Raw genomic sequence first — 12,094 nt, 5'->3', positions numbered from 1 at the left:
CTCCACCCTTATTTTTTGTGTTTTATGTGTCGGTTTGACTTTTTGTGTGATAAATGTTAGCTCTTTAACGAGCCTCGATCATGTATACAAAAAAACAAAAAAACAACCAAAAAAAAAAAACTCAGAGTGAAGCAATAATACTTTGAACCTGTAGTATAAAAAGCCAGTGTTTGTGCAACAGTGGAGTTGTGGGCTTGCCTTGGTAGGTTGGAGAGCACCGATCCGACTGGGGAAACCTTTGCCAAGCCGCTGGCGGCCGTAGCCAACTTGATAGTTGAGGGTGGAGGTGCTGATGGAGTCCGGGGAGGTGCACCAGCATTAATGGGTGCCAATGCACCAACCTTAACTCCTGGAGAGACCCCTCGTGCAGCCACCATTGGTCGAGTAGAGAGAAGTGAGGCACGCATAACTCCTGGCAGTGCTGCGACAGGGCAAGGAGGCAAGCCTGGAAGTGGGAAGGCTGCCGGGGAAGGATGTTGAGGTTGCCCTGCCAAAGTTCCTCCTGGAAATGGGCAGGCTGTGACCACTCCAGCAATAGGGCCACCAGTCATACTGGGACTTGGTAAACTGTGTGTAAGGCCCAGAGCAGAATTTGGACCAATAGTCACTGGTGTGATGAGGCCAGTAGGTGGTGGGGAAGGTGAGCGGCAAGTGGGCATAAAACATGACAAGGTTCCAGGGCTGATGGATGGCTTTGGGGCACCTATAGATGGAAACAAAATGGTGTGGGGAGTGCGAGTGTCAGATAAATCACATGTAAACCAAGGACTTTACGGTCATAGACATCAGTTTTGTCGTTTTATGATTTACGAAGGCATAAGTAAAAAATGAACAACTCAATAAAGCAGAGGGGATTTGAATCTGGGACATCAGAAACCTGAGGACACAGGCTTAAGACGTTAAGCCAAAACAGGTTAATCCTATCCATGACTGCATAGAGATTGTAATTTTTCCAAAGGAGCTGAATGAGGTTGCATTTCAATGTGAATGACGACTATGTCTCGTACATGAATGAAAGACTATTCACAAAGGAATCACGTCAAAACACCATCCTGCTCAGCCCAGCTTTTTGCTGCTACTGCTAATATAAAATTTCAGATGACCAATTGTAATTTTAGATTATGCAATACCGTATTTTCACGCACATAACACACACGGAGGATTATATGCAAAAAAGGTCCAAAAATTCCAACTGTGGACGAAACTCGTGTGCAGGTTATACGGTACAGTATTTTACCATGCAGAAAGTGACATAACCACAGGGGGCCAGGCTACCATAAATTAATGATCAAGGAGATACAAAAGAAGCAGTATATTTTGCTAATTTAATTATAATATCTAAAATTAGTTATTTTGTATATTTTACATACACATGTATATCTAATTCCAAAGCTACTGTATTTAAGGTACTGGTAAATTGTTTTCCATAAAGCCCACAAAACGCATGATGGTCAAAGGATGCATGTCCGGATGGACTGTTACGTATTCCCACAAGGGAAAGGGCATGTTTTCAGTGTCATTACATAACGCGAAATCAATCATTGACAACTTTGTTCCAGACACCCTTTATTTAGAAAAATGAATGAATGAATGATCGTTTTAAGGCCATTTTCCCTGCTAGAGCGGGGGTTAGCCTTGCGGGCCTCATAACAATCATGGTTCCCTGTTTGAGGCAATGTTTTTATGGCCGGATGCCCTTCCTGACGCCAACCCTTGGTCGCCTCTTACGATGCGCAGGGATACGGTGTACCTATTCTAAACCGGGATACACACCGTGATCATTCATCCCAGCATGCTGGTACTCAATTTGCCGACCTCGGACGGATGACAGGCTGAGTCAACCCCCCCGGCGTTAATTCAGCGATCGATCGAGATTCGAACCCAGGATCCCAGGATCCTAGGATCCCAAGCCGGCACCCTAACCGCTAAGCCAACACCAGGCTGCACCCTTTATTTAGAGATGCAAGTATTTAATGATACACGTATTCAACACATTAATGATAAAAGCAAATTGCTTCGTTTAAACGTGGTCTCCCCATGCAAATGGTGACTGAAGAAAAGGTGACGTCACTTCCCTAAGAAGACGTTATATTTTGTATAGAGGTCAATGAAGGTCACTATAGTGGTACTACCTCCAGGTCAGTTAGGAAAAAAAAATGAAACTACCACTGTGGATTTTAATTCTGAGTTTTCCCTCTCCTCGGCAAGTAGCCTTTTTGTAACAGGATCGAAAGCTTGTAGTGGGGCTGACGCAGTGACGCATGCACATAACACACACGCGCACACACCGAGTGAAACACCTACACAGAGGGAATGAAAACGAGAATGGCAGATGATAACAGGCAGAAGGAAGGAGAGGAGGATGAGAATGATGAGGACCAGTGAAGACTGGAAGAACTGTCAAAAAAATAATAATAGTGGAGATGAGAGTGACACCATCGAGGGAAAGACCACAACTATACAAGATAGAAAACAACAGCCAAAAATGCTGGTTGGAAGAACCAACAAAGCCCTCAAGACATTTGTACCAAAATCATCCCCATTAAAGGAACTCCACATAATGTGCTTTGCAACGGGGAAAAAACACTCAACCAAGAAAAAATAACATAAAAACAACACTACAACAAGAGAAAATCAGCCCATACAGAGACCAGGCAACAGCATGAAAACGGAGCTAGAGCACAAAGGGAGAAACTGAGAATGAGGATAATTTAAACAGTAAAAAAAAATCAAATACAAAAAAAAAAGAAGAGCGAGCTCGAGGTAATGGCTGCTGAAAGCAAACTCAAAATAGAGATAATTGCAAGAAAGAAAAAAAAAACCATGACGAAGTCAAAGGGACAAAACAAAATTGCAGTTTGAAAATAACCGAAAAGATTCGTCCACAAATGAGGGAAACAAAAGAAAAAAGTGTCAAATCCCTCCTGAGAAAGATACACTCGAAAATTTTGGGAAATAAATCTACGGGGATCCAAAATAACACAACAAAGAGGCAGATTGGATCCAAAAAATCATTTCCAAAGCTTTTTTTTTTTGTATACTGAATCGAGGCTCGTGAAAGAGCTGACATTTACTTCACAAACAAATCAACCAGACAAACAAAATATATAAAAAGAGGGAGCGGAAGACAAGAGTAGGGGAAGCACACAAACACTTGAGAGCACACAACATTTAAGAGCAGGGAGATGTGTGGGAGGGAGAGGGCTTGGGGGAAGGAGGTGTGGGAAGGGGAGGAGGGAGGAGGTGTGGGAAGGGGAGGGGGTGGGAGAAGTATAAAACACAAGGACACCAAGGACTTCCAGGACAGAAGTTGGTATTTCAAAAAAGTGGAATTGGGGTGAAATTAGCAGGGATAGAAAAGATCAAGGTTTTTGATGGGGGAAGATAAGAGATGGTGGTGAACAGCTGTTTTAAAGACCTGGAGGGTGGAGTGGGATTGAAGAGAGTGAGGGAGCTTGTTCCAGAGGCAGGAGAAAAGAGGAATGAAGAGTGAAGGTGAGCAGAGAGTCTTGATTTTGGCAGTTTAACCATAATAGGGTTGCAGGCAGATCTTGTGCGACCTGTAGGAATATTTGCGGGACAGAGCCCAGAGAGAGCTGGGGGGTCAAGGCCAGAGAGGAGTCGGTAGAAGACGGAAAGACCACCAACCTGCCTGTGGTGAGTGAGTGAGAGGCCCTTGGAGTTAGCTTCATCGCGGGAGATTCCAATGATTCTGAATGCTTTGGTTTCAACAGCGTGAAGACGAGCTAGGTGTGAGGCTAAGCTAGGCTAAGCTTTCAGAATTATTGGAATCTCCTGTGATGAAGCTGACTGAGGGCCTTTCACTCGCTCACCGCAGGCAGGTTGGTGGTCTTTCTGTCTTCTACAGACTCCTCTCTGGCCTAGCTCCCCCAGCTCTGTCTGTGCTCTGTCCCCCAAATATTCCTTCAGGACACACAAAATCTGCCAGCAGCCCTCTTATGGTTAAACTGCCAAAATCAAGACTCGATTCACCTTCATTCTTTCATTCCTCTTTTCTCTTTTATCCCGCCTCTGGAACAAACTCCCTCACTCTCTTCAATCCCACTCCTCCCTCCAGGTCTTTAAAACAGCTGTTCACCACCATCTCTCGTGTTCCCCCATCCAAAACCTTGATCTTTTCTACCCCCGTTAATTCACCCCAGATCCACTTTTTTGAAATACCGACTTCTTTCCTGGAAGTCCTAGCAGTGCCCATTTGTTTTATACCTCTACCAGCCCCCCTCCCCTTTCCTTTCCCCCCCCCCCACGCCCACCCACACAGATCTCCCAATGTCCCTGTTCTCCACTGTTGTACTTGCGTGCTTCCCTCTCTCTCCCAATCTTGTCTCCCGCTCCCTTTATTATACGTTTTATGTGTCCGTTTATGTGTCCGTTTATGTGTTTTTATTTGTGATCAATGTTAGCTCTTACACGAGCCTCGATCTTGTATACAAATAAAAAAATGTAAAAATCGAAAAAAAAAGAAGCAACAACATGCATTTTAAGGCCATTTCCTCTGCAAGAGCGGGGGTTAGCCTTGCGGTCCCCATGACAATCTTCTCCATTTTGCCCTATTTTCTGCATCTCCCCTTGTTAACCCCCTTGCCCACATTTCTTCTTCCACCATCTTCAGCCAAATCTTTCCCGGTCTTCCCCGTCCTCTACTTCCTTCTACATTCATTTCCATCACTCTTCTCAACCAGTCACTTTCATCTTTCCTCAACACATGACCAAACCATCTCAACCTGTTCCTCTTCACAGCATCAATCACAGGCTCTATTTCCATCATCTTTCGCAATTTATCTTCAAAGATACAACAACAACAACAACAACAATAGGCATTTTCAGGCCATTTTCCCTGCTAGAGCGGGGGTTAGCCTTGCGGGCCCCATGACGATCATTTTTCCCTGGTTTTGAGGCAATGTTTTTATGGCTGGATGCCCTTCCTGACGCCAACCCTTGGATACAGTGTGCCTATTCTGAATCGGAGTACACACCGTGATCATTCATCCTAGCAAGCTGGTACTCAATTTGCCGATCTCGGAAGGATGACAGGCTGAGTCAACCCCCCTGGCGCTAATTCAGCGATCGACCGGGATTCAAAACCAGGATCCTAGGATCCCAAGCCGGCACCCTAACCGCTAAGCCAACGCCAGGCTATATCTTACAAAAAAAAAAGATGCCAAACCTTAAAAGCCCAGGCCCAGATGGAATTCCAAATTTCTGGTCAAACCAACTAGATGCTCTCCAAAATCACTACACTTGAGCAATCAACAAACTTATCCAAGGGGAGGAGACCCTGGATGAGTGGCTCTTCTAGGTAACATCTTCCTCATCCCAAAGTATCAAGAGACTGTCTTAAAAGTATAGACCAATAATCTGTCTGCCAACAACATACAAACTCCTGATGAGAATCATCACAGAAATGATATGCCATCACCGAACACAAGAAGGAGGCCGAGTGGCACAACAGAATGGATGTAAAAGACGATGCTACGAAATGATAGACCACCTCCTACTAAACAAGCGCATACTCGAAAATCGCAATACGAGAGAAACAAAATTATCCACAGCATGGACAGACTACAAAAAATATTTTGATAGTGTCCCACATTCATGGATGATAAAATGCATACAATTGTACAAGATCAACCCCAAATAATCAAACTGATAGAGAAAGCAATGGAGCTTTTGAATACCATTGATATTACAGCACTCACAAAGAAAGATCAAAATATCAAGAGTGAACACATCGAGGAATCTTCCAGGGAGACGGTCTCCTTTTACTACGCCTGTTTTCTCTGGCCCTGGATCCAATCAGCAACCTCAATAACGAGCAAGAACATGGATACACCCTGACATCAAATACAAGAACGCCCCCAAAGGACAAAAAAGGTGACAAATCTACTTCACATGGATGATTTAAACTCTTTGCACCAAATGACAAAAAAATGGCAGAACAACTCAAGTGAGTGAAACAGCACCCCGACAACATATTTAAAAAAAAAATTTGTATACAAGATCGAGGCTCGTGTAAGAGCTAACCTTAATGACAAAAAAAAAAAAAACCGACACATAAAACATATAATAAGGGGAGCGGGAGACAAGATGGGGGGGGAGAGAGGGAAGCACACAAGTACAACAGTGGGGAACAGGAACATTGGGAGATCTGTGGGAGGGAGAGGGCTTGGGGAGGAGGGCATGGGAATGGGGGGGAGGGGGTGGGAGAGGCATAAAACACATGGACACTGCTAGGACTTCCAGGAAAGAAGTCGGTATTTCATAAAAGTGGATCTGGGGTGAATTAACGGGGGTAGAAAAGATCAAGGTTTTGGATGGGGGAAGATAAGAGATGGTGGTGAACAGCTGTTTTAAAGACTTGGATGGAGGAGTGGGATTGAAGAGAGTGAGGGAGTTTGTTCCAGAGGCGGGAGAAAAGAGGAATGAAAAAGTGAAGGTGAGCAGAGAGTCTTGATTTTGGCAGTTTCACCAGAAGGGGTTGCTGGCAGATCTTGTGCGACCTGTAGGAATATTTGAGGGACAGAGCACAGACAGAGCTGGGGGAGCAAGGCCGGAGAGGAGTCTGTAGAAGACAGAAACACCACCAACCTGCCTGCTGTGAGTGAGTGAAAGGCTCTCAGAGTTAGCTTCATCGTGGGAGAGTCCAATGATTCTGAAAGCTTTGGTTTCACCCACGTGAAGAGGCAGGGAGTGGGAGAGGTATAAAACAAATGGACCCTGCTCGGACTTCCAGGAAAGAAGTCGGTGTTTCAAAAAAGTGGATCTGGGATGAATTAACATGGATAGAAAAGATCAAGGTTTTGGATGGGGGAAGATGGTGGTGAACCATAAGAGATGGTGGTGAACAGCTGTTTGTTCAAAAACAGACATTCATAAGGAATTTGGCGTAGACAAGTGTGCCAAATGCACATTCATACCAGGTAGACCAACAAAAACGGACAACATCAAAATTGACCCAAATACAATAATACAGTAGCTAGACAACGAAGCATCATACAAATTCAAAAGTCAATGCATCCCGCGAATGTACCTGTCGAGACGAGAAGGACGAAAAGGAGACGGCCTAATGGCACTCAACGAAGTGCACAGAATGACAACTGTAGGGTTGGCCAAATAGTCTAAGAATAGTTTCTTAGACTATTCTCTCCTTCTTTACTTTTCTATCAATGCAGCCCTTTTATTTGGCCTGGCCTCGATGAGAACGACATAGTCTGTGCCTGGAGCCTTCTACATAAAAAAATATATATATATTACGTAAAAAGGGCAACATACCACCGAATCCAATTTGTAAGCAAACAAGAAGACAACAAACCAGTGAAGTTATCCCTAAATTCCCAAGCAAAAAAATTCCAAAAACGGGTGTGAATGGAAGATGTCACACAAAAAACCGAAACAAGTACAGCCCCAAAAATTGCAAAAAAGAAAGAAAAATAAAAAACGAAATATCAATAGATATTCATCGACAACTGGGAGAACGACAAAAGAGCAGGGAGATGTTAAAAAAAAAAATACTAATATATATATATATATATATATATATATATATTTAAGAGTTGGACAGATTGGGGATAGACAAAGAAGGCTCATTGAAATGGTTAATGAGAGGTCAGCTCAACTGGGATGGAGAACAAATCATTATAAATGCCAAAGATCAAGGACACTACACCAACGGCTTCCAAAAAATGGCAGGACCGAGTTAATCGGACAAGTATAGGTTCTGCAAGGCAGAAACAGAAAGTACAAGCCACCTCCACCACATGTATATACAGACTTGGCATTTAATATGGAATATTTTTTTTGTGGGGGTGAACTTACTTTTCAAGATGACTTAGAACCAAAAGTTCATTGGAATTATGTTGAAATTATTCTAGACTTTGTTAATGTGACCTTTAAAAGAAACAAAAACCACATTTGACATTTCGAAGCAAATAAATTGATCCTTGAAAGTGATGTAAACTGATATCGAACTCTATTCACGGACAGTACTGTGTTAAACTTCTGTACGTTTTCCAGAAGTATCTCTTTATTTTGCACATTAGCCAAAAAAAATTTCAACAAAAACAAAAGCTAAATTATGACTGGGATTACGGACAGTAAAATTACAGTTCAGTACTTTGTGTAACCCCCACGAGCATTCAGGAGAGCACGTACATGTCGAGGCATGCTGTTCACGAGATTTGCCAAGGTTTGGACAGGAATCGCTTGCCCTGCAGTGACAACAGCCTGCTGCAATTCACGCACAGAGGTCGGCTGCTGGTTCAAGTTGTCGATTTGACGCGTTAATTCTGCCCACAAGTTCTCTATCGGATTCATATCCGGGGACATGGCAGGCCACTCCATATGCTCTACACCACGGTCAGCAAGAAAGTGTTGGATCATGCGAGCACGATGAGGCCGTGCATTGTCATCTTGGAAGACAAAGTTTCCTCGAAAGGCTGCACGAGCAAATGGAAGCAATGTATCTTCCAGAATGGCCCTGTACTTGAACTGGTTCAGGTTTCCATTCAGAACAACCAGGTCAGTTTTGCCCCCTGCATGAAAAGCAGCCCAAACGGTCACCCCACCACCTCCAGCTTGTACTCTTGGCACTATACAAACTTCGTTGTGGGCTTCATGCACTTGTCTGCGCACTCGGACGTGGCCATCTTGACGATAGACCAGAAATCTAGACTCGACACTGAAGGTCACGTGATTCCAGTGTCCTGGCTGCCATTGACGGTGCTCTCTGGTCCACTGCAATCGGTGCTGGCTGTGTTGTCTGGTCAGGCGTGGCTTTCTCAGGGGACGCCTGGCACGATAGCCTGCTTGAACCAGTCGTTGGTTGACTAGCCTTCTGGATACAGGCACATTTGTCAGTTGCTGCCACTCAGCCCTAAGCTGATTAGCTGACTTGGTACGGCCATTGCAGACTAACCGGTGCTGCTGGCAATCATCTCTCCTTGTGGTTCTGCGTGGACGTCCTGGCCTCGGTATTGGAGTACGGACACCCCTCTGAGAATTTCGTTTCAGGATCTTTGACACCTGACCTTGAGTGATGCCATACTGCCAAGCAATAGCATGCTGTTTCATGCAAGAATTTTGTAAAGCCACCACTCCATGATAAACAGCATTGTCAAGTTGACGGACCATCTCCAGAGGAAGCGGCAATAACTTTTGTAGACGTGCAGCAGTTGTTTTCCACTAATACAGAATGCAACAACCCTTATATACCCGATTGTGAAGCCAATCGTCAAATGTACCTGTCCTTACATTTTGTCACGCCACCTGTGATATAATCCTGTTATTGCCTTCTTGCTGTGAAAGACAATCAGTGACATGTTCTTTCAACAAAGACATCACCGAAGGGTAAAAGAAACTCACCAGATTGATATACCGAGTTCAGAAAGTAAACCTATGTCAAAAAAAAAAAATTTCCCATATTAAATGCCAAGTCTAAAAAACAAACAAACAAAAAAAAAAACTCGTGTCAGAACAGCTGTCCACCCAAATAAAAGGCACAAGTATGTCGAGTAACCCACTGTCACATCTGCAAAAGCGTCAATAACCCAAATCCAGAAAACTCCTTGGAAACGAACCAAAATCAATCACTGAAAACAAGGAAGTAATGCTCACGTATGACTTAATGATCCCATCAAGCGTGAGCATAGAAACCAAAGCATTAATATATGAATATGAATGATCGTTTTAAGGCCATTTTCCCTGCTAGAGCGTGAGTTAGCCTTGCGGGCCCCATGACAATCATGGTTCCCTGTTTGAGGCAATGTTTTTATGGCCGGATGCCCTTCCTGACGCCAACCCTTGGTCACGCTCTTCGATGCGCAGGGCTACGGTGTACCTATTCTAAACCGGGGTACACACCGTGATCATTCATCCCAGCAAGCTGGTACTCAATTTGCCGACCTCGGAAGGATGACAGGCTGAGTCAACCCCCTTGGTGTTAATTCGGCGATCGACCGGGATTCGAACCCAGGATCCTAGGATGCCAAGCCGGCACCCTAACCGCTAAGCCAACACCAGGGAAACCAAAGCATTGTGACCTGATATAGTACTGAGGTACAAAAAAAGAAAACAAGGCATTGCTAATTGAGGTGTCAGTCCCCAGCAATTTTGGCCTAAACAACACAGAAATCACAAGAAAATGACCAAATAGCAAGCCCTCAAAAATGAAGTGAAAAGATCCTCAAAGCTGAAGAGCACCAAAATTGTACCAATGATTATTGGAGCAACGCGAATGATAAAAAAAGAACCTTATTAAAAAAAAAAAAAATCACCTTTAGAGGCCATTTTTCCCTGCAAGCGGGGGTTGGCCTTTTTCGGGAACCGTGGTTGTTGTTGTTTTTTGGTCCCCTTTTTGAAGCAATGTTTTACGGCCGGATGCCCTTCCTGACGCCAACCCTTTTTGCCGCCTTTAACGACAAACAGGGAATTACCAGTGAACTGGTACTCAATTAGCCGACCTCGGAAGGATGACAGGCTGAGTCAACCCCCCTGGCGTTAATTCAGCGATTGACCGAGATTCGAACCCAGGATCCTAGGATCCTAAGCCGGCACCCTAGCCGCTAGCCCAACACCAGGGTTTTAAAGAACCTTGAAGAATAAATATAGAATAAAAAGAATAAAAAAAGAACCTTATAGAGATCTTAAAATGCATCCCTGGAAATATTACGACAAACAAACTGCAATTGGAAGCTGTCCGAGGCTCGGTGACGATTCTCAAAAGAGCCCTCGGAACAAAACTTTGAGACCAAGAAAACTTCACAAACTAGTCCATGAATCGTGATACCTTACTGAAACAGGCATGGATACTTCGAGACCTGAAAGGACTCCATCCACCTTTTGAAACCCGCATATGGAGACGACATGCGCGCGCACTCGCACCACTGTAAGACGATACAAACAGCCAATTAACTTGGGGGAAGTGTCGACTTTTTTTGGGGCACTATGGGTGGGCACCAGCAGTGTCAAAACTATGGCGCGACCTTTCTCACCGCACTTAGCGGAGCATTTCCTAAGGAGGAATTCCCTCCTCTCCAGAGATGTCAAACTGAGGATTGACCATGCTCTTATCCTTTTAGATACTGAATGTCAAGCAAGGAAGCAGCACGTACCATTTTTTTAAAGTCTGCAAGGAATAGAGTTAATACGGAATAAAGTGTAGCGACAAAGGAACACCAGTACACAAGTATAAGGTAAGTATTCATATTTTGCTGAATGAATCATGATTTGTTTTCATTTGTACGAGTTATTTAATGAATGTACAAAAAAACAAACACGACATAATGACAATAATACCAAACCTTTTCGTTCTGAACTCTCCAAGGCGATTCACAGCAAAGAGATATGTACAATGCAGATATGTTCAAGATATTGAGCCGAGGTCGCAGTACGATACATCTACGTATGTTAGAAGCAATCTTCATCCATTCCACGGACCCTACATTGTATCATCAAAAGGAATTCGTACATTCTCTCATTCTCTTTCAACACGGAAAGATTAAAGGTATTTCCTCGACCGCTGTCCAAGGTAATGATGCAAATGGTGCGTCATCTCTGACAACTCTGACATCCAGCCAGAGCCCGGGACAGTGGTGACTAGGTCAACCAATGGGCGTTCAGAACACCAATTACGTCATGACTGAAGAACCAATCGGTGTCTCGGTTCCTTAGACATGCTTATAAATGCACTCATTCTCATCTCTTCTGGTCTCTTTGCTGTGAATCGCCTTGAAGAGTACAGAACGAAAAGCTAGCTTCTGTGTTATTGTCATTCTGTCGTGTTTGTTTTCTTGTATATTAAAGTTCTGTCATACCAAACATCTGTTTAATAAATGAATCGTTCACTTACGTGGGACTCGTTCACATTTGTATCCATTTAATGACAAATTTTTAAGCACATTCCGATCCAATTCCTCTAAAATTTGAGGGATACTTTTAACTCGTATAAAACGTGTGATCAGCTCCAACTGCACACCAGTTTTCTTACAACTTGCCCAGGGTCATCATCTAAATGCCAACCTCCCAGATTAAGCAAAAAACAAAATACTTTACATGTAAATGAATACAAGGTTTCCAT

The 12,094-nt window shown here is 43.7% G+C and overlaps 2 protein-coding genes across 4 annotated transcripts in view; one reads left to right on the top strand and one right to left on the bottom strand.

Annotated features, from left to right (window-relative positions):
• Window positions 1-12,094, top strand: part of LOC144888467 (uncharacterized) — a 790,732-nt gene that overhangs the window by 586,761 nt on the left and 191,877 nt on the right. The window lies entirely within an intron of this gene.
• Window positions 1-12,094, bottom strand: part of LOC137437538 (enhancer of polycomb homolog 1) — a 115,177-nt gene that overhangs the window by 33,555 nt on the left and 69,528 nt on the right. For all 3 annotated transcript variants that reach the window (XM_078766048.1, XM_078766047.1, XM_068131944.2), the window contains one exon: window positions 199-703. In XM_078766048.1, coding sequence (XP_078622174.1) covers window positions 199-703 — 505 coding nt within the window. The remainder of the gene's footprint in view (window positions 1-198; window positions 704-12,094) is intronic.

Source organism: Myxine glutinosa, chromosome 12 (assembly GCF_964187855.1).
Source record: "Myxine glutinosa chromosome 12, kmMyxGlut1.1, whole genome shotgun sequence".
NCBI classification, from domain to species: domain Eukaryota; kingdom Metazoa; phylum Chordata; class Myxini; order Myxiniformes; family Myxinidae; genus Myxine; species Myxine glutinosa.
This window is presented reverse-complemented; position numbering and strand designations above follow the sequence as displayed.